General features: G+C 41.9%; 1 protein-coding gene across 8 annotated transcripts in view; it reads right to left on the reverse strand.

The window, feature by feature from the left end:
- MTCL1 (microtubule crosslinking factor 1) overlaps nucleotides 1–25,716 on the reverse strand; it is a 101,854-nt gene extending 76,138 nt beyond the window's left edge. For 3 of the 8 annotated variants that reach the window (XM_041477788.1, XM_041477787.1, XM_041477784.1), the window contains exons 1-3: nucleotides 25,278–25,716; nucleotides 13,793–14,017; nucleotides 12,131–12,289 (exon numbers count right to left, since the gene is read on the reverse strand). In XM_041477788.1, the coding sequence (XP_041333722.1) occupies nucleotides 12,131–12,289; nucleotides 13,793–13,990 (357 nt within the window). In that variant the 5' untranslated portion in view covers nucleotides 13,991–14,017; nucleotides 25,278–25,716. The remainder of the gene's footprint in view (nucleotides 1–12,130; nucleotides 12,290–13,792; nucleotides 14,018–25,277) is intronic. The other 5 variants (XM_041477785.1, XM_041477783.1, XM_041477786.1 and 2 more) reach the window with 2 other exon arrangements.
- Between the last annotated feature and the right edge of the window lie 6 nt (nucleotides 25,717–25,722).

A 25,722-nucleotide genomic window follows, 5' to 3' on the forward strand; every position in this document is an offset into this window, starting at 1 on the left:
TCCTTCCCTTTGACTAAGAAAATTACTGTCAAATTTTCTCCTGATCATCTTGTAGCAGAGAAACAACAATGCCGAAGCTCTCCACAAAGTTTATTCATACCTGCTCAGAAGGACAGAAATACATGCAATGTTTCTGTTTTTTGCAAGAGCCTGAGAGCACAAAACCATGTTCAATGAAAGCCAGCTGCAGGAGTGCCAATGGTTCATCTTCCTGTGCAGAACCACAAGAACTCTTTCTTATTTTTACATTCTCCCCCCAAAGGAATACACAATTTCTTACATATGATTATTTTTGTAAGAGTTGTGACCAAGAGAAGCAAGAGACATCTCTGAATTTGTGTTATTTAAATTACAGCCTCCTCTATGGCTGTGTGAACTGGTGGACTATTCACTTAAACAAAACTGAACAGATGTAAAACTTTACCCAAGAGTGCAATCAACACTGTAGGATAAAAACCACCCTGACTTTAGTATTCACTGACATTATTTTGCATTTTGTTTGGTTTTTTGCACTTACTACAGTCAGGCCCAGAATGGAAGTGAGAAATTATCCCACCACGGGAATGTTCTCACAGTATTTTCGGAGAGATTGAGAGCAGGTGGAACCATAAATAGCAGGAAAAGCTTCCTGTTTAAAGATTTTTTTCCTTGCCTGAAATCCTGACCTAGGGGAGCAGCTTTTGGCAGCAGCTGTAAAGTAACTTTCCAAATAGTGTAGCTCAGCCCTCAGCATCAGAGTCTGCTGTCCCAAGGTGTGTCTGAAGTCCTGCACATCTCAGCTGCCCCTAACCTCCAGGCCTGGTTTGCATATACTGGAGAATTTCGTGTTCAGCTCAGCATCCATATCTGAAAAATGCTGAGGAAAAACCTAAGGTGAAGAAGAAAAGGAAGGAACAGAAGGTGAGAGAATCCCACAAAGGATGAGCCTGTAGAAGGGGAGAGAGGAAAGCTGATCTGTTTGCCATCGCAGGAGATGGAGGACACCAAAAGGGATTTTTTTTTTTTAAGGAAACCAACCCTAATTTCTTTTTTCTTTCTCTTGTGAAGGTAACCCCGAAACTGTAGTCACATACCCCAACAGCTCACCACAACAGAGGAGAACACAGTAGCTATCATTCTATAATTTTGATTCATGATGGTCAAGGTACAGCAATTAGTGGTTTTAATACAATGGTCAAGGAAGCTCCTTCCAACAAGTGATTCCCACCCTTTCACATCCTTATAAGTAATGTAGGACCTACATTTCAGTTCTCCCCCAAACTATTATGGGAACCTTCACCTGTAATTGCCCATAGTTTATGATACCTGTGGCAGTATGCACTGCAACTTCTGGTTTGGGAATAATAAACAAATTAGTAAATTCAGCTTAAAAGACACACGAGCATGGCAATGGAAAAGCAGAAGGATTCCTATAGAAAGGAGGACTTTGGGAATGACCAACCTGTCAGCCTCACCTGTGTGCCTGGGAAGAGCATGGAACAGATCCTCCCAGAAGCTGTGCTAAGGCACATGGAGGACAGAGAAGTGATTTGAGACATCCAGCACGGCTTCACCAAGAGCAAGTCCTTCCTGAGCAACCTGATGGTCTCCTACTGACTCCATAAGTGGGAAAGGGAAGGGTTAGCCCAGATTACACCATGGCAAGAACGATAAATTGAGCATTTTGCCTGAGCAACCTGATGGTCTCCTACTGACTCCATAAGTGGGAAAGGGAAGGGTTAGCCCAGATTACACCATGGCAAGAACGATAAACTGAGCATTTTCTCCAAGCAAATCTTTCCTGAACTGGTGGGGGGGGGAGGGGGGGGGAGGGGCTGATTGAATTTGCTTTCCAGAGGGACTCCATTTGGAGGTTTCCTCCCAAATTTGCCCTAAACCAGGACATCCAGAGAGGTGGTAGATGCCCCATTCCTAGAAACATTCAAGGTCAGACTGGGGCTCTGAACAACAGATCTAGTTGAAGATGTCTCTGTTCATTGAAGGTGGGTTGGACTAGCTGACATTTAAAGATCCCTCTATGCTATGAAGGACCAGACTCTTGCAAACTGAAAGGAGATTAAGAAAAAAAATCCCCAATTATTTTTATAGAAAAACATATGAAAAACATTAAGCAACCTGATGGTCTCCTACTGACTCCATAAGTGGGAAAGGGAAGGGTTAGCCCAGATTACACCATGGCAAGAACGATAAATTGAGCATTTTCTCCAAGCAAATCTTTCCTGAACTGGTGGGGGGGGAGGGGGGGGGGAGGGGCTGATTGAATTTGCTTTCCAGAGGGACTCCATTTGGAGGTTTCCTCCCAAATTTGCCCTAAACCAGGACATCCAGAGAGGTGGTAGATGCCCCATTCCTAGAAACATTCAAGGTCAGACTGGGGCTCTGAACAACAGATCTAGTTGAAGATGTCTCTGTTCATTGAAGGTGGGTTGGACTAGCTGACATTTAAAGATCCCTCTATGCTATGAAGGACCAGACTCTTGCAAACTGAAAGAAGAGATTAAGAAAAAAAATCCCCAATTATTTTATAGAAAAACATATGAAAAACATTAATGAGGAAAACAATTTAAAGAAATTTGCAGATTTGCATCTGCTTCAGAATTGCTCTATCATATAATTTAATAACTTTATTCCCTCCTCCATCCCTTCAAAATCTTTTGTTTTGACACAGGATGGGAATTTATCCTGAACTCCGCACGCAGCAACAATGAGGTGAGCTGCCTTCACCAATCTCTGCACAAGACCCACTTTCTCTTGGCACAGCTGACTGAGGCAAGAGCACGCTGAAGAGATTGGACTGTAACTATTTTGGAGTGATCCCTGAGAAAGAGGCCTTAAATAGACCAATACGTACATCTGCCAGTCTCAGATGGATCGTTGTGCTTCTTCTGCCCACGTAGGCATTATGCTGATGTCCCTAAATATCAGCACAGATTACCCTCCCCAGCTCTGGCTACTACTTATGAAGCAAGACGTAAAATTTGGAATATCTTGTAATTTTTGTATTGATTTTGGCTAGAGCTTCCATCTTGTGACAAAATATACAGTACAGATAAAAGGAAACAGAGAAATCACAAATAGTGTACCCATTAGGGGTAGACTGTGTCATTTTTCTAGAATGAATGAACCACCATGATGGGCATTTAAAGAAAATTCAGGATTTCTCACACCAAGGCACATGAAACCCAAACCCAAATCAAACGAAGGCTTTGCCATGCCTCCTCCCACAGAACAGATACTGTCTCCTCACCAGGCATTTTCAGCAGGCTGAGTGTAGGAACAGGGTGAAAAAACATCTTAACCTTGCAGTGAGCTCCCAGCTGATATAACTGCTAGCAAAACCAATGGGGGTGTGGGGATCACTCCTGTGGGGATGAGAAAGAGGCTGAAACACTGCACACACTGCCACTTTGGCATGGATTGGGTTTGCAAAGAGAGTAAGATAGGTGAAAGTATCCTCATTTGAGGCCCAAAGAAACAGGTTATTTACTGACAGCAGCAAAATGTGCTGATTACAAATTGCTTGAAGAGTCACAACTGCGTGATTCCACCTCTTTACCACTTAAACCCCTTTCCTGACCTACTTGCACCAGCTGACTCCATTTTTTCCTTTCAGAGGAAAGGAGAACTTCTTGACAGATCCAGGCAATGTGTGGCACTCTGCCGAGCTGAGCCGCACTTCAGCCAACAAGGCTTTGGGCAGTGGAGCCACGCTTACCTGCACAGTGCCAGGCATAGAGAAGGAGGGAAGTCCAGTGCCGTGGCATGTGGCAATGGAAAACTTGCCAAGATGGTCAGATCTCTGCCCCTCATTCATCCTCTGACAGCTTGAGTAGCGCAACGTTAATAATTCATAAGTTATCTCTGCAATAAGTTACGTTCTGCTTTTAAAAATAGAGCTAGAGAAGCAAGTCTAAATAATTAATTTCAGAAGAAAAATAATCAAGCAACCCTTTCAAAGAAGGACAAAAATCAATAGCTCTGGCTTTTTTTCATCTTGCTAAGCATTTCCGGAAAATACTGTCCCCATGGATGACAATGCCCCGGTGTAACACATATTCCTAAGTGCAGCATCATCACAACAAAAACCACAGGCAATCTGCAAAATTCATTTAGAATCTATGCATCTCACAAAGCTCCTCTTCTCACCCTGACAGACTGTCTCTCCCTCTTTTCCATCCTGCTACCCAGCGCTCCAGATGCTGGGATGAAATTACCGGTGATGTGAGATGAAAGCAGCTGGCGCCCGCTCACCGGGAGCCAGCCAAAGGGCAGGGAAGCTGTGCCTCCCTGGAGCGGTGGCACTGAGCTGGCCACCAATGCCAGCCCTGCACTGAGCACCAAATGAAGGGAGCTTCTTTACAGGTTTGCACACCATTTCTCCTTCAGCTGGAGCTCCCTGATATGCACAAGGCTACATCAACTTGGGATCTGTGCGGGCTCCTCTGAGCCCTGGGAGGAAAGCAGGGAGGGCAGGGCATGAGATACCTCTGAAACTACAATGCCCTGGTATCCACCTCCCCCCAAACACTGCATGACACTTCCCACAGGAACAGTTGTCAGATGGTTGCTGATCTGAATTAATTTCACTGGAGAGTGGAACGGCAAGGGATATACCTAATCAACTTCAGCATGAATTTAGCTGTGGATATTCCAGCTTTAAATCACAGATTCTGTTCACAGAAACAGCAGCATGCTGTGACAGTTTACTTCTCCTGAAATGAAGTCTTGTCCACACCTTGGCACCTAGGACTTATGCCCCAAGTGAAACACAGTTTAGAATATGGAGAGCATGCACTTATTTTTTCCCCCAGAACAGGACTTGAAGGATTTGCTACCAATGTTTTGCAAGGGTTTGCTGAAGAAAACTTTTAATTATGTGAGGATATATTAAGGGAAGGAATGAAAAGAAAAGAAGGTATTTTTCAAATTAAAATGTCACAGAGACTACAGTTTGTTTGCACTGTCACTGCTGAAGCCCATGTGACAGACAGCAGGATTATTTTTGGTAACTGGGTGGAGGATGGGGAGACTGATACATTATTTGAACTTCTCCGTGCCAGTCTCTGCTATTGAAAAAGTTACCAAAAGGCTTCTGTTATGTAGTAAGAAAAATGAATTATCAATGGAGCACAGAGACATTTAATTTATCATACAGAGAAGGTTTCCTTATAACTAACCGGTATCTAGACAGTCATGCAGCTATGGTAGGTCATTTTTCCTGCTGTAAATGCCATCAGCCAAACATAATTTCTCCATATGCAAAGGCCAGTTGTGGTTCTTCAGAGTATTTGGGAGTAATGAAGGGGGTGAGTCAGCAGAAGCCCATGCCTGGAATGAGAAACTCAGGCTGAGTAACAGCAGAGAAGAGATTTTGCATGAGACAGATCTCTGGATCTGATCAGCAGAATCACTGTTACTTTATCTCAAAATCACTCACTTCAAAAATTATAATAGGATTTGGAAGTAGTGTCAGATGATTGCTGGCCAGTCTGGACAAATAGCAAATGCCTAGAAAATAAAGACTAATGAAGCTTGGTGGCAACTTATTTGTTAAATCATAAATCTTAATTTCAGATATAGATACTGCTCAGGGAGAGCATTTATAACATAAGAGAGTGGCACAAAATATTTGGAAAATGTGAGAGGTCATTCGGTTTAAAGATATTTTTAAATTTCTAAAAATAAATGGGGACAGTGCATTAGAAGATGTATAATACAATAACTTAAAAAAAAATAAAAATCATGCTACTGAGTTTCCTTCCTAACTACTGTGGTTTTTGAGTCCAGAGAGGTCCATTCCCATGCATGACCTCCTACTAAGAAGGAGCATTTCACTCTCTCTACAGTTCCTGAAATGCCATAACAAGTATAAATCATTCACTGTGGGTAGGTACAAATTTATTATTTATCACAGTGAAAAAAAAGATACTGGAGACAAAATGGTGCTGCGGTAAAACTTTCATTCAGTTAATGGGTTTAGTTATGATTATTGCATAGGACTTCATTACTTAAAACTGTCACAAGCACTAAATTCTAAACAGGGTTATTGAGTCAACATATTGTTCTTGCTTAGTCCTTTTAGTGTTACTTGAATCCTGTCCTGTTCCTCATAAATTTCCCTTCAGGTAAACTCACTGATAGCTAAAAAAGGTAATGTATTACAAAAATTAAGGAATTTTCACAGCATATCCCTACTTCTGTGAGTAAATTTATTTTGAAAAATGTCTGAAAAACATTATGTGCCAGTTTAATAAATATGTATAAATTCCTAGCTAATAAAAACATAGGGTAATGTTTTATGCAAACAAGTGTGTTTTCACCAAAAATAATTTCTTTAGCACTTGTGTACCACTTCGCACCAGCTCTGTATTTATATCAGAGCAAAAAGACAGAAATGTGATTTCGGCTTGGAATAATCACACTTTACACACATGCAGCATGTGTTTTGCCCTACTTACGAGGTTCATGGCAATGAAAATCACTGTCACACTCAGCTCCAGATTTCACACACAGCAACCTCCAGATTTCATTTTGCTATGTTATGCTTACAGAGCTGAATTCCTCCATGAGCAAAATGCACTCCACCTCTATTGATGTTAAACAGAGTACTGCACTTGCACTTTGGAGCAAAACTTGTCTCAAAATAATATGTCTGAAAGACTTTTCAACTTCGCTGATATATTTCTATCATTTTTATAAGCTTCTGAATGTAGGTTTTCACTCTGTTTTAATAAATATTTTAACAGAAAATTTTCTTTGACTGTTAAAAGCAGCAGTTCTTGAACAGTGACTCAAAAATCAGGTGCTGCAGGGGAGGAGCAGGGAATAAGCTTAGGCATTACACCATCCAAAGCAAGAAAAGCTCTTGGATGAAAGAGCATTTATAGAAGTCACTGCCCTAAAAAGCCCACAGGTAACCCGGGAAAGCCCATTTACAGTAGGTGCTGGTTCCCATTTCAGCCTGTGTCCTGAAGAGACACTTTGGAGGCATTACTATGGGCCAGAGAGGACTTGTACTTCTTCCCTCTTCAGCAGAAATTAATGGAAACAGGATTTCTTGCCTTTTGCCTCTACTCTTTTTTGTAAAAACACCACTGAACATGAGCTGCAGCCATAGCCCTCCGTCAGCTGGAATGGTTTCCTGAGTGAAGATGCCCAGGGAACAGCACTTGGGTCTCTGACAGTCCCAACAACCTGAAGGGTTTGAAGCATTTCAACTAAAGTTAGGAGCTGGCCAAGAAAACTTCAGTATCACATGGGAGGCTGCTGCTACAGCAGAGGTCCTTGCAAGACAGAAAGCAACACCTCCAGTTGCTCCCCCTCTGGTCCTTCTGCTTTCAGTGGCCAGAAGAAAGACTGTCACCTGCTCAGTACGACCAACACGCAACCAGTAAATTCCCCTTTCTTCCCAGTTACACAATTCTCATTCATTTCTTGCTAGCCCATTTCACAGTACTCACATCAAATCTTCCAGCAGCTGCTGCCCCTGACCTTATTCCTCCCCTCTCTTTGTCTGCTCTGACGGGGCTGCCCATCCCCAGCAGTGTCAGTGCTGCCACAGCTCTGCCTTGTTCTCTACCATGGCTCACCACAACAAACCCAGACAAAGGGAAAAATACAAGTTTAGCAGCTGCAAACAAGCAACCAACCAACTCATTCTTCTCAGGGGGAACAGGAGCTGGTCCCGTGCCATCTCAGTGCTTTTCTTCAATAAGTAGCAAAAATGGTTTGTTCTTCCCCAGGTATGAAGCTTTCAGAGACAGGATTACTCTGAAAGGTGCTGCTTGCAGGGGAATTAATGATCACTGTACATAAAGGCACCCAACACTTGCCAAGCATGATTTCCTAGTTGTTTACACTTAGACTAAAAACAGATCATCCTTTTGTGAAATATTTTCCTGAGAAAGGATAAGGAAGAAGTTCCTTCAAGATGCCCTGGTGGCTCCAAAGAAATGAAGTTTGGGGTGAATTAGATGTCGAGTGGAGATGTTGAGTTTTCAAAGAAAATCCACTTGCTATTTTCAAGTCTTTGAGAGAAGTTCTGATTTGTAGATGCTCAGAAGAGAATTGGTAAGGGCTTTGCACTGCTGCAAAGGAAAGTAAACTTTGAGGAAAAAAAAGTGTTCTGAATGCTTTCTGGTTGATTGATTGAGAAAAATTCTTAATACACACCAAAATTTCTCATGAGGTGCATTAGGATATTAGGAAGGGGGAAATGACAGCTGCCGGGATGTTGCTGAGGTAATTTGTTAGTGATGGAGTCATTTTTTTTCTGTCCTGGCAGCCTGCTGACTAAATGGCAATGTTAATAACCCAGACGACACGAGGAAAAAGCAAGCAAGCCTTGGCAGGGATATGTGTTCTTATCAAATCTGTGAGGGCACACTGCCTTTGCTTCCAAAGCTGTAAGGAGGAAGCAGCTTTGTTAAGTCACAGAAAATCCTAGCAAATTCCTAGAAGGGATACAAACATCCCAGGATGTTAAAAAGAAGTGTTCACAGCAGTAGGAAAACTCTGCAGCTCTGATGGAGAATGCCACAGAAAAAGGTATCAAAGGGTAATGCAAAACCAGTTGAAATGTTCACAGTAAAAAGGATAGAAAGGGGAGATTTGAAAAATGAAAAATGAAAAAGTAGGTGAGTGTAATCATGGAAAAGATTAATGAACCACAATGCTTCAGCAGCTAGAGAAGACTGACACAAAAAAAAATCTTGCTGCAGTCAGTAAAGTTAAAAAACATTCAGTGAGAAAACATTATTAACCAATGAAAGAAGTATCTTCAAAAGAATCAGTGACAGTATTTCAGGCAAGAGTAGCAGATGATGATCAGTGATAAACGAGTAAAATCCAAAAAAAATTAGGAAGTATTATGGGAAAGGAAAGAACTATATTATCTTTTGGCTAAGAGAACTGAAAGCAAAAAAGGAAATACAGTGGCATGAGTAAGCAAAGTGAATGCCAGGATACTGATGAAGACATTCAGAGAAGAATAATGTCTAACTGGAAGACATAGGAATTGGACAAAATTCACAAGCATTCATTAAATATTCTTATCAACTCATATCTTAGCTCAAAACACAGGAAATGCAGCAAAAGGCTGGTGGGATGGAGCACATTTATGGAAAAAAAGAAAAAGACCAAGGGAAAGAAGGAGGTGGCATCCTAAAAACCTAAAAGGGACTCACCAGTTATCTGAGAGTTCCACAATGAAATAATCAGTGAAAATTGGAATATTTTGTTGATGGGGAGCATTTGGCAGATACTAGAACAGAACAAGGGCTTAGATTCTGTTTTGGTAGATTATGCAAAAGCTTCTGAAAATGTGTCATGGAATGGGAATCCAGAAGCACATGGGACTGGGGAGGGAAGTGCATTAGCAGCAATCACAGGGAGAGAGGAGAGGAGAGGAGAGGAGAGGAGAGGACCGTGAAGGATTATTTTCACAGTAAGACACATTGAGAAATATTTTTTAGTGACAAGAGAGGAAATTCCCTCTCATATGTACTTAATAAAATAACTTGAAATTACATGGTCAGTAGGAGGCAAAAAAATTTGCCAGTTAAAACTGTAAGGTTTCTTTCTTAAGGAAATAAACATTTTATTCAGATAGAACAAGCCCATATACCCAAACAGTCCTGTGGAAAATATCACAGGAGATCAAAACAGGTATTGGTAAAAAAAAAAAACAAACAAACAAAAAAAATAAAAAAAACAAAACAAAACCAAAAAAAAAAAAGAAACACCAGCACTAAACATAATAAATGTTAGAAATTCTTCAAAAGATTATGATAAACACCAAAGGTGGCTTTAAAGAAAGAGTGCTTTCAGAGACATGTACAATTCCTAAAGGTATTTCAGCATGCAAAATACATTAAAGATAATCAACATATATGCCATCTACTGCAGTGAGAAATGGGAGCCGAGGGAATTGCACGGCACGCCAAAGCAGAAGCGAGCACTGAATTAAGCAATAAATACGAACATAGATGGGAGAAAGCTGTTCTGTTGATCCAGTGATAGAGAACAGTCAAGGATATCAAGAGAATGAGCATATGGTTGCAGGAAGCTATATCAGAGTGAACACTGTCTGACTGAGTCTCAGGCAACGCTCCAGGACCACATAGGAAAACGCTCCTTGTAACTGTCAGCCCTTAGATAGACAAGATGCAGAGTCAGGGTGGACTGGGAAGAAGCTACATGGCTTTGGGCTCACTTTTGTCCTGATATATAAAGAACCAGCTTTCCCACTGGCACGTCTATAATACATTCCCTGCACACATTAAATGTTCCTAAGGAGGTGCCACTTCTGGTAGTTATTTGAACACATCTTGAATGAAGAATATATATTTTTTTAGCAATGTCAACAACACTGCAAACACACTTATGTGACACATGCGTAGCTGTTTTTCTCCAGCTTTTGGCTCATCTGTCCTTGTGTGACCTGCCAAGGACTCCAACCTCATCTTCTCACCTCCAGTGACCTTGTGAAATTGTGACTGCCAGAGAAACCACAACTCATGGCATGCAAAACCAGACTGTCTCTACTACTACTACTACTACTACTACATCTCATGATCCCTCTTATGCCCTGCTTTATCTCCAGATCAGCATTAATGCATCCCATCATTCTACCTGCTATCTCTCCCTTTCCCTAGCTCCCCTTCAGCTTTTGCCCCTTACGGGCAAGGAATGCATACAAAGTAAGGGTGCATTCACCTCATCTTGCAATCCAGCAGAGAGACAGCTGACTTAGCAGCGCTTCCCAGCACAGCTAGGCTGCAGCAATCTAAGCAGCAAGGTAAATTCAGCCTGGTTAGAGCTAGCTTGAGCCTTCAGCACTGCTGGACCATTTTTTCCCTCACTTCTCACCCACAATTTAGTTTCTGCTTGAACCCCAAGATTATCAAGCAGTACCCAGTGGGCCTGCATGTTAATCAACAACAAGCAATAAATTAGGTACTGTTGATGAGATGGCATATTTTTACAGAGCAGAGACTGCAGACCCTGTAACATGGTATCATGTGCACTTAGCACAGCATTCACAAATAACATTGAGAAAGGAGAAGAATAGCTAAAACATCATGCAGACTTTATCTTTTGTGTCAGGTTCACAAGTAATCTAAGCCACACTGATTTGTGTACCAGCTGATGATCTGTTCTCTTAGGTACAAACACTCCAAATCTCCTGCACTGGACTACTCATAACTCAAACACACAGAGAAATTAAACAGGGGCTGTCCTTATAAAACTGAGCCAGGATTTGTGCCAGTTGACTCACAAGTAATGTTGGAAAGATTAAAATAACACATAATTGCACCAGCTCTCTAAATCTGACCAGGGCTCAGAGGATAAATGTCTTAGCTCATTACTTTTAAATGCTCTATCTCAATCTGGTTTAAAACAGAGCAGGGGCTGTGAACTGCCAATCTGCTGTACTGTTAAGGGAACAGAAATACCACTGCAGATTGGGATGTAGGCTCCAGCAAAGAGCTGTGCTTAGTATTTGGCTTCCCTTTATGGTCCCCTGCTCCTCAGCTCACTTGCTTCCAAGGATCATCACTTCCCCCAGTATGACTCTGTGTCAGCACCAGTTGAAATGATCCCTTTTCTCAAGAGACAGCATTTCTGTGTCTGAAGTGCAATGTTATTTATACTTTACAGACCACACTCCGGCTGCCCAGCTCATGCTGATAGCTCCACCACCACCACTGAGGAGTACCAGCCAAAACAGCAGCTTGCCTATCTGAACCCTGCTCTCAGAGACAAGTCATGCACACTTCATTTGACTTTCAAGTAGGTGGAAGTCCCAGTCTGTGTAAAGAACAGCCAGAGCTAGCTGGAGTCAAATCAGAAAGGGTTTTGCTCCAGCAGGAAGAGAGTTCTTAAGGAGACAGTTTAAAATGGGACAGAAGCCCTGTGAGAAGCCCCAGACAAAAAGTGGAGCATCACTCATCTACATCTCTATTGATTCTAAATTACCGATGACTTATCTGGGACATGGAGAGACCTTTGGGGCAATTGTACAAGCAATATGAGCAAGCATTTCATGTAAAAATCAATCTAAGACACGTCTTTGCAAAATTTCCATTCTAACCCCATGCTCTGCGTGGTTTTTCTGACAATTGCTTACCTCTTTTAACTTGTCCAGCTCATTTTGCAGAGTCTGCTTGGATACTTCCACCTCAATGATTTGCTGCCGAAGGACTTCATTTTCATCTTCTGCTTTAACTCGTTTCTCCTCCACACTCTCCAGTTCATGGTGCAGTCTGACAGAAACATCTTTGGCTACCTGATCAAAAGAGCACAAATGCATGAAGATCATCCATGAGCAGCAACACCTATGGTATGTCTCCTACAGTAAGGAGCATATCACAGCCCTAGACAGCCAAGAGATTTTTAATTCAATTATGACACTGTTGATGGAACACTCCAAGCCTTCCAAGTACCAAAATGAATATTCATTTCTAATAAAGGAATCCAGAATGAAAATATATTTGATTACCCATCTCCAGCTCCCTCTCCACATTATGCTAAGGCAATGTCATGAGCAGCAGGAGGAAACAAGCACACACCAAAGCTGCCCATCAAAGTCCCAGCACATCACACAGATAAAGGCAAAGACAAGGAATTGTGCTGTAAAGCTGATGGGCCATCGATCAAAGCAGCGTGTGCAGCAGTCACAGCCACATAAACTTGCTGCTCTAGCAGCAATCACAACTAGGCAAGAGTGATATGAAAGCACAGAAATATATGCTAGCTTAGGTTTTCTGAGCCCAGCCTAAGAAGAATAGATATTTACCCCAAAAACATTTGTAAAGGTGATATATCATACAACACAAAGAATTATGGAATTACAAGAAGTCAGTAATAAAAACACTCAATATCTCTTTCGTTGAAATCTAGGCACACGATTTTTACTGAGTAATGTATCATTGCTATTGTTATAAGGTTATAATTAGGTTTCCATCATAACAGAAAAAATTAGATCTGACAGTTTAAAAGGTTTGATGACTTGATATGTTACTCTCATTTCCACTGCTGACAACAAATCATTCTGGTTTCAGAAGGTTTTATGTTTTGCATTTTTAAGAACAATATTCTTAATCATTTTAGTTGCAAGCAGTCCCTCTCTACAGAAGATATTTTAAAAACAGCTACAAGATAGCAATACCAAGAAAGAGGAGTAAAGTTAGATAAACATCATGTCCACACAAAGATTTACTTGGTCTTGATGGAAGCATTCCTGAAAGATACAAAAACTGTTTCAGTATGAATATAATTTTGACAGGTATTTGTGTTTGTAGGGAATGAGCATTTTGATTCTCTATCTGCCCTGCAAAAATATTATAACACTGTTCCTGTTACAAGTAACTCACTAGACACTAAGAAATGCAACTTAGACTATTTTTTCCCAGTTACTTTGCATAAGCAAGAAGTGAAAAGGAAGGAAACAGCATGAATTGGGAAAAGCATATCAGGTTTTGTTTACACAGTATTGCAAAGCTAAGGTTTTCAGTAAAACCAGTAAATCAAGACCCTTTAAATCTTTCAAATGCAGAAATGCAACTTGACTGTATTTCTTTCATTTTGAATCTGAACACATGTTTTTCTACTCACTGACACATCTTTTTATGGCAATGAGCTGAATATTTGTTCTCCACCACAGCAGAAGGAAATTGGTTGTGACGTTTGGAGAACTACTGCTTGTTTCATGTGTCACCCTCACTTCCACTGCAGAGAGCCACATCACAGTCTGCTCTCTTTTGCTGTGAATATGAATCTCTCAACCCACCTTTAAATCTTGTTCCAGGCTCCTAATGAGCTCTCCATCCACATGGCCTGTTTGTGCAACTTTCAAGCTTTTCTGTTCAGCTTTCCTGAGACGATATTGCAGAATGCGGCAATTCTTGTTTGCCCGGTCCAGCTCTCGCCGGAGTTCCTGCAGCTGGTAAACATCTTCCTCTAAATAGCTGTCACGCATTTCTTCCATTTCAGCCCGAAGTTCATCCAGCTCATCCTGTGAGAAGTCAAAACAGTGCTCCATCATACCTCTAAATCTCACCCATGGGAGCAAAATAGGAAACATGCTCGCTAGGATACCACATTAATGAAATGATACAGACTGCAACACGCAGCTCCAGAAGCCACAGGAACAGAAGTTTTAACCCAACACTGAGTAATTATGCTGAACTAAATTAATGAATACTTGTCATATTTCTTTCAACTGCTTTGATAATTAAAAACAAACCAGAAGCTCATGTCTCCTGAACCTGGTAACCTTCATTTTACAATCTCATGTTAAAAGTAAAATTGCACAATACTTTACCACCATTTAAACCGATTCCTTGCTTTTCTTAGACAACAGTAAACCTACTTAATCAAGCACCTCAACATCTCTGTGTGGTGCGCCTTTTTAACAACCAACACCTCCTAAAAATGAATTTTTTAGGAAAAAAAGTCTCCTACACGAAATACTGAAATGCTGCACATGGAAATGTCCCATCTGAGCCTAACACTATGCACTGGCTTAATGACACGTGGATTGTGTGCAGGAAAAAGGGAGGTTTTGTTGCGTGCACACACATCTCAATAACAGGACCACAGCAACAAAACAAAACCTGTGCCCATGGGAATAACCTACTCATTCTTTTCTGGGCATCATGAACTGTCCCAGTTCCATGTTGTACCATGTGTAGCACTTGCTCTCTAAAGTCAGATTAAAGATTTACAGCTGAACAGGATAAGCTCTATCATTGCCATTGGTTTAATACCTGTGTGACTGAAGTTCCAAAGCTAGAACTGTTGTAAAGGTCTTCCAGGCAGAGGGATACAAAGTATTAAACTACTGCATGAGAGAAAAAAAAATGATTCTACAAACTGAACAAAACTGAGAGGAAAAAAATCAAGAAAAACAGGCAGGAGGAGAATATTTGAAATTAACTAATTCTTTTTTAATTGGTTTCCCTAAAATTGTATTTGATAGTATAAGAACCAAATTTTCTGTGGAAAACTTTGCTTAAATAAGATTCCAGGAGAACTTGTACTGGGACTAGCTGTGCTGTGACCCTACTTCAGATCTGTAAATCATTCTAGAAATACCAAGGATGGCTGGAGACTATTTCACACTTGAAATTCCAAGGGTGGCCAGAGAATATTTCACACTTGTCTCAGGTGGAGAGAGCACTGCTATGAAGTCAGTACCCTTGACAAATTCCCCCCTGCCCCTGGCTGAACCATCCCTGTCCAGTCCCTGCAAGAACACTCTCCTGAAGTCCTCTCAACCATTCCCCTTCCCATGGCATAACCAGACTGACATATTAACCTTGCTTCATTGGAGCTTTGATAACAAATGCAGGGCAGGTCTTGTCCCTGAGCTCAGTCCTGACCAAAGGAAGGTGGGTTGATGGGTTCTTTAGCCTTCTCAGTTATATTAGAATTACAGCGATATTCTTACCAAAATCCCATCCATGTATAAAAACTCCAGTATTTACACAGTTATTGTTTAATTTCAATTAGTTGAGCCAGCATAAATTTTGGGTACGCACAAGGCCTGTTATTTCCAAAATTACAGCTCTGGGCTCACCAGTGAGGCTTTGCTCCACCAATACAGCCCACTCGGGACCCTACACCATTCTCCCTAGATGCTCTGAAAGGACAGAGAAGTTTTCTCACAAGCCCACTATGTCACTGTACATTCTCAATATATTCAGATTTCTGCTGCAGCAGCATCCAGTCCCACAGTCTCTCTGGGACAGGGGCAGGATCAGGATATTTGTGTGGATGGATAAACTCAAGGGTTACTCCCCTGTGAGCTGGATCGTGCTCACACCACACACTGCCTGGAAAGGAGTAGTGCAAGCACAGTCATTGAGGTTACCCTTGCAGCAAAAACATCCTCAGAAGTTCCAAATACATTAATTAAGCACAAACAGCTGACTTCAACGAAGCAAATGAGCTCTGCAGACCAAACCCAGCAGGACTATTTCAAAACAATTTAGGATCCAGGCTCTATCTACTCCTCCTCAGGACACAGCCAAATACTCTGGCCAGTTTACAGCCGACGCACTGGTGAAGTTTTGATAAATGATGTATATTTTTAAAAAGAAAAGCATAACAATGCATGCTTGGTTGGATTGGGAATGAGACCTGTTTTTCTTTCCTGTGTACACACTTATCACTACACTTCACGTTTATAGACACTTTCAAGAGGTAAAGTAAAAGTTTACCCAGTGAAGATAAGAGATGCAGAAGAAAATGTCAAGGTTTTAGAAACTGATTAGAGAGTAGCAGTGGCTTTTGAAACTAAGAAAGGGAGTACACTTGTGCATTATCAGCTTATTATTGAGGTATTTTGGTTAAGGTACTCATACCAAAAGTAGAGTCTTTACCAGCCAGAGCTAACACAGCTCAGTGGAATGAACAGGACCAGAGTTATTTCTTAAGGGTTGTCTGCAGACTCAGGTGCTGAATTCACCTCAACTAGATTTAAGTTCAATTAACTTTTTAATGTCATCTTCAGAATGCTAATGTTAGATTAGTAATTTGGTTGTAAACTAAAATTTTGAAACACAGCTCCACAATAAAGAAAAACAACTGTCATCAACAAATTAATGTGATCTGGTTATAATCTGCTGTTTACATTTAAGAATTAAGCAATGGCTTTCATGTATAAAGTAGCCTGCAATTATAATGTCATTGCTCATCTCTTAAACTTCCTTCTTATCTTCATCAGGTTTTGTTGGTAGTAAATTTGGTTGGTTTCTAAAGACAAATAATAAACAATATTTTATTTCAAAGCATTTATTGCAACCAAGTTTGGAAAGTGAACCTCACATAATTTTAAACAACCCAATCCCTGAAACACTCATCCCATTGAAACTGAATATTTCCAAATCCCATCTGTGGGCATGGGAATTCTCCCAGCTGTAAAAGTCACTCTGTCTCTGTTGGAGACTTCAAACCAATGTCTTTCCTCACAACAAAGAATTTCCTCAAAGAGTTGCAATCAATGACATGAGTTATGTTTCAGGAGATAGAACTGTCTTTAACTTCCGAAGTTTTCTCCATCTCCATTATCAGCACAACTATGACTTTGTAAGGCAGTGTTGTGGGGTTTTATTTTGTTTGGTTGGTCGGTTGTATTTTTGTTTTGGTTTTTTCTTTGCGGTATGTTTTTGTTTATTTGGGGATTTTTTGTGTTATGCTTACCTCTGGTTTTGGTTATAAATACAAAGTTTGCTTTTCTCTTTAAGTTTGCAGATAAATTAAAACAGAATATAATGAAGGAAGTTGTACTTTAAAATCTCATGCAGTTCTCCTCTGATATTTTTGACTGACACAATTTCTTTTCTACAATTAATTCCTTTTCTACTCCCAAAATTTTCACATAGAAATCAAACTGTGTCCTGACTTCTTGTATTTAGAGATAGAGCACCCTTTGGATGAGCCTCAAAACAAGGCAACATGAGGCCACAAACAGTTTTGACTGTATAAGGAGCAGAAACCTCACTGCACAGGCTGCATGCAGCATCAGCCCATATTCTGCTGTATTGCTGCAGTGCTTGGGGCTTGAACCTATGTAGTCTGTCCAGCCCAGAGAGGAAAAGAACCAGATTAAATCAGACAGATTAAATATTTTTGAATAGCAACATGAAGTCCTATTTTTATATGATAAATATATAGAGAGGATCATGTCACCTCTGGAAAATCTGGCTCAGATTTTGTATGTCAGTCAGCACACAATTATAGATACTGGGATAATCTTAAACTAAACCATAAAAACTTAACTTTAGTTACAATAAAGACACAATCTTGTTTTCAATACAGGTCACAAGGCCAGTGACAAGTGTAGATGCTTTAATTTCCTAACAGTTTATTCTTCTTGGCAAGTACTTGTGATTCAGTGTGGACACTGAAACTGTATGGTGAAAGATCCTGTCACAACTGTTACAATTGCACCTGGAAAATCAGAACAGCTTTAACTCCTCTTCTAAAGTGATCCATGCACAGACAATGAAGGAAGGTAAGTCAAAGACCCATGGAAGGGGAAATTACAACTGAAACTATGATGGTCCTACTTACTAAACTGGCAAACTACTGCTTTGCAGGAAAACATGTCAATCATTTGTGAAATCAAAGGTAAGTGTAGCAAAGCCAAAATTCTCAGCGTGGTGGTTTGCAAAAAAAGGGATGCTCTGGCTGCAAGGCAGATGGAAATAACAGATAAGCTTGACTTTATTAAAACCTATTGTTCTTATTACTCTTATTATTGTGAGTTAGAATTAAAGCTCTTTCTCCCAGGAAGTATTGAGCTTCATACTGTAGACTTTAATATTGTAAAACTGAAGAAAGAGATCAGAATAAGCACTTAAAAGTAATTAAAACAAACTGACAAGAAAGCAGCCATCCCTCTTTGTCCATCTACAAATGGAAAGCTGCTCCCTTCCTTAAACAGGGAGGACCTGCTCCAGCACTCCAAAGTGGCAATTGAAATTGGGAGGTTAAGTGCTGGCATTAGAAGCTTCACTTTGCTCTGCATTCCTGAAGGGGATGAAAGCCTCCTCTTGATCCCTTTTAATTTAATGGTAATTATGCTATTACTTTCAGTAAGAACAGCACGAGACAGAGAGTCCTGCAAAAAGGAATATAATTTAGGAAAAGCTAAACTGCTTTTCTTTCCCTATGTTACCCTGGTCATCAGAAAAAATGAATGGAGGTGTGTTTTCTAACTGGCATCTCTTTCCAAATTTGCAGTAGAAATCCAGGATGCACCAGCACCTGAGCCTTTCAGCTTATGGTTTCACTTGTTCCAAATGAGTTCCTAAAGGCCAGCTCTTTGGGGTCTAATAGGAGTTACCCATCTGAGGGTCACAGGGTGGCTGTATGGACTCAGAGCCACATGCAAACAGCCTCTCTGTCTGCAGGAGGCCCCGTTTGCCTGTCAGTGTGCCAAGCCAATGCGAACTGGCTGAGAAGGGGAAAGCCTTGTGTGCAGCTTCCATCACTGAGTAGCCCAAACACATACTGATAGGTCATTTTCTGTCTGTACTGTGCAAATTAAACACTTGCCTGTCAGAAGAGAAGCCATTATCTCATTAATACCTTTACTGATGTCATGCTTGTTTATTATTGATTTAATTAAAATGAAGTATGATTAAGAACAAATTATAGGAATATGCCTTGTTTATGATTCTTTAAAAAAAAAAGGAGAGAGAGAGAGAAAGAGAGAGAAAAGGCCAGGCCATGCAGCTATTACACTGAGTAACCCATACTCATCTGAGTCATTCCCACTGAAATGACCAGGAATACTTGCATAACTTATGGGCTCTGTCCACCCAGCCGGTCTTGTTATGATCTGTAACAAGGTTTGAAAATGAATTTTCCAATCATCTCCACCAACTGCACACTCATACTGTCCACAGAGTGGTGGACACTCATACTGTCCACAGAGCATGCAAGAAACAGATTCCTTCCAAAATAAAACAGAGACCTACACTCCAAGCGTGCCACAAATGCCCTCCATTACTTGAGTCCTCCGGACAGCTTTAAAACATATGCATGATGGGGATGCTTTGTTCAAGGGGCCAGACTAAATGCAGGCCAAAGCAAGACCACTAAACTGCATATAAATACAGAGGAAGGGTCATCTTCACCACTTGCGTTTAGGTCAGCCTGCTGATCTACCTTCACTGAGATTAATTACTGCCTAAAGTAAAAAAGCTCTTTTCTCGGAGCCACTAAATAGTGGAACACAACCATGAGTCAAAGAAAACTTGGAAATTATTATTAGGGAGAAATTACATGCAAAAAAACCAGCATAAAAGGCACATGAATATTGAATTCATTACTCTGTGAATACAGTTATACAGACTGGCAAAGTCTTTAGGTTCCAGTGAATTTTAACACATCCATATCCAGAAGTGATATATTAAGTTGAAAATACCTACAAACTACGAAGACAAAACCACCCAAAATCAATAAATTGTATAGTATTTAAGAAAATGCAAATGAATCAGGAAATTCAAGTGCCTATGTAAAAAATATGTTTATTAATTTACCAAAAGTCATATTTATAGATTTTGTCAGTACTTTTTTCTAAATAGAATGTTATTTAATATAAATTAAATCAAATGAGGGGAGAGTGGGGAAGGGAGGAAGGGTGGCAGTTACAGGGGGTAGCTGCTATTGCACTGGTGAATCCAGAGCTTCTAGAAAATCCTTCTAAATCTAAGATTCATGAACTGTGATTTTACATAATCTCTGTTTTCATGTTTTAAATATCTCAAACTGTCTATATGTAGGAGATGCTGCTGCTGCTGCTGCTAAGGAATATACACATCCCCCATAGCATTTCACAGCAGAACTGCAGCAGGGATAAATATGCTCTGAAAGGCTTTGATTGGGAAGAAAGCAACAACAATTATTTTTGCCTCTTGCAAAATATGTTAATGAACCCGAAGTCCCTGGGCCCCTGATGTTATTATTTAGCTCCCAAATCAGACTACTTTACAAGTCATGCACCAATCCAACGTGTCTGAAGCTTGTGCACAAACCAAGATGTGAACTGGAAAGTCATAGGGCCGTGAACACCTGTTGACTTCAGGGCTGGTTTAACTTTGCAGGATCTGAGGGCAGCATCTGGCAGCTTTTCTGCTTCATTCAAGCATTAGCTACAGTATTGTTCCGACGCCTATCCTTGACTGGGGCTGATGAAGCAGTTGGAGCACTCATCAATGGCATCACCGATAGCATTTCTTGTCGGCCACTGAGGCAAACTATTGCCCGGTGCATCACCGAGCTCATCCCCTCCAGGCAGGGAGGGGGCTGCCAGGGGCTCAGCTGGAGCTAGCAAGGCACATGGCCTCGCTATTCTTCCCCCAGATGACATCCTCGTGGGCAGCTGACCGTCCCTCCGGCTGAGCCCGGCCAGCTGGGGTTTGTGCCCCGGGCAGGGCTGTCACCTTCCATTCGCTCCGGGGCCACCGCTCTCCAGGTGGGAAAAGCAGCGCGTCAAGCAGGGATGTGCGATGAGCTTTATTCTGCTAACCCTGGCAACCCTCACTAAACGGAAAAAAAGCTGGTGCCGTCACTGTGCATCATTTTTGCTCTGCAAAACCCTTTGACATCCACAAATCCCTGCAGGTTAATAAAATAAGTGGTGGAATTACTCCCCCTGAGTTCAGCGCAAGGCTGCAACTCGAAGAGCTACAGTTTCAAGTGAGTAAAGAAATACAATGTAACCTCATACAACACACATTGTGATTTTAAACAAAAATGAACATAGTTTAGATGCATCAGAATGGAACACAGGGTCTGAAGTGGTCCCTTAGTCAATTTATACCCAGAATATGTCACTTACAAATGAATACAGAAAGAAAAAAAGACAAAGCAAGACAAAAAAGACAGTTATCTAATAAATCAAAGATAGTATATTTTCTGTGCTAATCTACACCGCAGCAGCACTTCCAGCATATTGAACTTGTACCAACACAGGCACAAAGAGAAGGGCAGGTAAAGAAAAGCACCAGTTTTATTTTAAGGGCTGTAGGAAGTGTCACACCTCGTGTAGGAGGCTGCTTTCACATTACGGCCATGAAGGGTGCAAAGAGAAAAGGGGCGTGTGTTGTGACTAAAACACCACTGCTGTTTCTACTAGCACATTTATTTAATTAACACAGTCTAAATTGAAGTTGGGCTGAGGCAAAGAAAAAACATGTCTAATTGCAATAATTTGGGCCCTCTTCCTTAAGATTCCTCACCCTTCAGAGGGCTCTACACTACAAAGGGCTTCTTTCCAAGTTTCCCAAGGACTCACATGGTGAATGACACTTCTCCATGTGCTGGACACTTTAAAGCAAGCTTGAAAATCAACCATTTGTGCGGGCAGTGTTTTGCTACTACTAACAGGACTGATGAGCAATAACTAAAACTTTATCTACTACCAGCAGTTACCAAGGATCTCCTGGTCCTGCAGAGTCAGGCACCATGACAAATTTTCTCTTTTTAGATATCAACAACTAAGTGATATATTTTAAAATGCTGCTGTAGTATTACAGTCTTCCCCCACAGGTAGCTGAAATAAGGTCATGCAAGGAATACATGAAACTGAAATCAAGGAAGAAACTTCACAGAAGTAGTAGAAGAAAGGCTTCTCAATGTAAACCACTCACCTCATGCACTTCACCTACAGGCTTAGCTTTGCAGCTCGTTAGCTATGGCTAGAGCCAAATTCTTACCTAGGGTAAAGTCCTGGAAATACATAAGGTGGAAACTTGATACCAAGTTAAAGTCTGGCTCAGGGTATAAGAAGTCTGAGATGTTTGCAGAAACAGCAGCTTGCTCTGCATTCTGGGAGATTTTCTAGTACTTCATGCGTAGAAACAAAAACAAATGATTGGGTTTGTTTTGGGTTTTTTCTTTCTGATAACATTTTAATCTCTAGTAATCTTTAGCACTAAGTCTGTGTGTGTGTGTATGTGTATCTTCTATAACCTGTTACAGACTCATGAAAGACCTTCCTATGTGGAAGATAAAATTCCCTGAAAAAGACTTTATTATGTGCACTTAGGGCCTCACTCCAGCTGCAGGGAGGGATAAGGAGGAGTGAAAACCACAAAATTTGGCTTGTGGCCATGCTCAGGAAATTAACAGTTTCTTCTGGGATTTGTCTAATCATTTGTCTATTTACAGTTGACAGCATCCCTGTTATCCCTTAGCCCCCTCTGGAGAAACACAGCTCACTCCAACGCCAACCAAGAGAACTGCATTGTAAAAACACATGGAACAAACCCACAAGTAAACAACCCAGACAGTGATGTGGTTTTAATTTGCAGACTTTTTAGAAGGTTTTCCAAAGAAAGGTGAATAAGGTTTGGGAATTCTCCTGATAATTTTTGCACCACTGGGCTGTTTCCAGCCATTTTGAGAGAGGAGCAGAACTAAGACCTCACACACCAAGGTCTTGTACAACCAAGGTGGCCAAGCAAAGCAGACAATGTACTCATTTCCCTCAGAAGAAGAGGCAGTGGTGTTAGTTCATGGCTTTCCAGGCACCAGGACATGCCCACCAAAGAAACCAGTCTGTACTATCCTTCCAGACTCAGAAATACTTTTAACATGATAAAGTCACAATCTGAATCCAAAAAAGTGCGAGGAAACAACGGCTGTAGATGATGAAGAAATCAAGGTGAAAGATCTGAAGACATTGTTGCACAGGGTGAAAAATTTGGAATGAAGCAGAATAAAGTTCTTCAGCTAGGTCCCATGATCACAGGGTTCCTCAGGTGGGATACACTAACAGGGGTCTATCCTAGACAATTCAAACTCACTCTTTCCCCCACCCCCCCCAGTTTCTCATAGTTAAAAATCATTTTCAATATAAGGAAAGAGAGCTTGACACACACTTTGTAATGGGTTTAAGTATATAATACTCATATACTTGTTCAAACCCTGTAATGCAAAAGATGCTCTTGGACTTCATGCCTTCTAATGGCAGTGCCAGTTAGCTACTCCTTAAGCAATTCCCATTATCAATTCTGATTTCACTACATCTCCTCCTGCTTCTAGGCTGTCAAATAAAACAGAAGCTTGTGATAAAGCTTCTCTGTGCTGCTCATCTTTTTATAGACTATTACATTTCCCCACCACACTCTAGTTTCCCATCCAATGAGTGCTGTAAAAGCTTCGCTACAAGCCAATAATTTTTATTGGTCTGGTTTTGTATTATCCTTTTCTAGATGACCAGCAGTGTCCACAGTATTTCAGGTACACTCACTGACCTGTGTAACAGCTACAGTTCTATAAAGTATTGCCAGATTTTCTTTGTCTCTGTTCAGTTCCCACTGTAATCTAACAATGTTTGCAGATTTTCATTTCTCCTTCTCTCATGATGCTCCCAAGTTAACACAATACACTTATACAGAAAAGTGCATACTTATTCCCTCCAAGTACTTAAGATTTTTAATATTAAGATTTATTTACCATCCTCTGCCTTAATTTTTCACACGTTCCTCAGGGGTCAGCTTTATGATTAAGTTCTGTCTGATCTCTGCTGGACTTGACTTAAGCTAGAAAAACTTAATGTCATCTGAAAATTTTGCTGTATCATTGCTCATTCCTTTTTCCAGTTCACTAAGCAGCACCAGACCTGGCAAAGAACCTTGCAGCACCCCTGCTGCTACCCTTTTGCTATGCTGAATATTGTTTCATGTACCTTAGCCAAAATCCCTTAACGAGCCTAGTCTGTATCTTTATCACTCTTGTTTCCCAAAGTTATACACAAAACTGCAGTTCTTATTCGAGTAAGAATCCTAGATTTACATGGATTTCCATGGTTATTTTGCTTGACAACAGGGAGTTCCAAATATCAGGGAACAAAGATTGTTTTCACCAGAGGCAGAGTCAAACAGTGGCTGTGGTTACAGGATTATCTCAGTTTATCTTATTTATAGATCTTTATGGATGTAGCTTCTTTGCTCTGCCAAAAGATCAGATTGTAAGTACAAGTCCAACTAAAGGTTCCCACAGGTCAACCCAGCTCAGAGCTCGCCTGAATTTAGCTTTCCTGTTTCTCTGAGGATGAATCCATACTGATAGACTTTTCTACCTGTACAAGGATGCAATTACACTTATTTCTTGCTGCTCTTGTTGTTCTATTAGTATTTCACAGCGAGTGGCTTCACTTTCCAGTGATAAAGTAACACAATAACCAGAGCACATAATGCTATCATCCTTTCCACATCAAATGAGGGAACCTGTTCCTTTGGCTTTTCCTAAAGAGTGATACTGAGGAAAACAGTTCCTGGAAAGCAAAGTTCTGCTAACCAGTAGAGTGTTTGCGGTGCTTTAGAAAGAGTCGGGGTTTGCTGAGCTACCACCACGTCAACCAAGCGCAACATTGCCACGGTACATGTTGCATCGGACTGACGTTCATCCAGCGCCCACAAATCGGGCTCTGCAGGGAGCCGCGATCATACGCTGAAGTCCCTTAACTGTCCTTAAGCCGCACCTCGGTCCCGCTTCGTGGGGCGGGGAAAGAGGGGGCCGAGGTGCCCGGCTGGTTCTCCCTGCCCCTATTTCTCTCCTGCGGGTAAAATTTGGCATTTGGTCCAGCGGGGGCGGGGGTCCCATGGGAGGTGACTCCAGGCAGCGCGAATATTCTTCCCCCCCTTCCAAGCGCGGTCCCCGCATTCCCGGGCAAGAGGGGGTCGCGTTTCTACCGCTGCCGCCTCCCGCCCTTCCTTTCCCCGCCGAGGCCGGGCTCCGCGGGCGATGCTCACCTTGAGGTACTCGTTCTCCGAGCGCAGCTCCTCCACCTCCCGCTGCAGCTCCTCCGGGGCTGCCGGCGGCGGCTCCCCACGGCTCGGGGCTCTCCCCCCGCCCGTGGCCGCAGGCAGCGCATCCCCGCGGGAGCCGAGGGCCGGCGGAGCTCCGCGCCCGGGGCCGGGGCCGTGGCCGGCGCGGGGCTGCTCGGCGGCGGGATGAGCGGCGGGATGAGCGGCGTGCGGCTCCCGCTCCCGGTCGCTGGAGCCGGTGCCGGACTCGGCGTCGCTGCTGGCGGCCGGGGCCAGGCGCTGCTCGTCGGAGAGCGGCTCGGAGGGGCAGTCGGAGAGGTCGGAGCTGCTGTCCGTGTGGCCGACGCGGGCCAGCGCCGCCGCCGCATGGCCGCTGCCCGCCGCGGCTCCCCGCTTCGCCTTCCTGCCCTTGCCGGGCGGCGGGGCCGCC

This window comes from Pyrgilauda ruficollis, unplaced genomic scaffold (genome assembly GCF_017590135.1).
Source record: "Pyrgilauda ruficollis isolate IOZ18807 unplaced genomic scaffold, ASM1759013v1 scaffold41, whole genome shotgun sequence".
NCBI classification, from domain to species: Eukaryota; Metazoa; Chordata; class Aves; order Passeriformes; family Passeridae; genus Pyrgilauda; species Pyrgilauda ruficollis.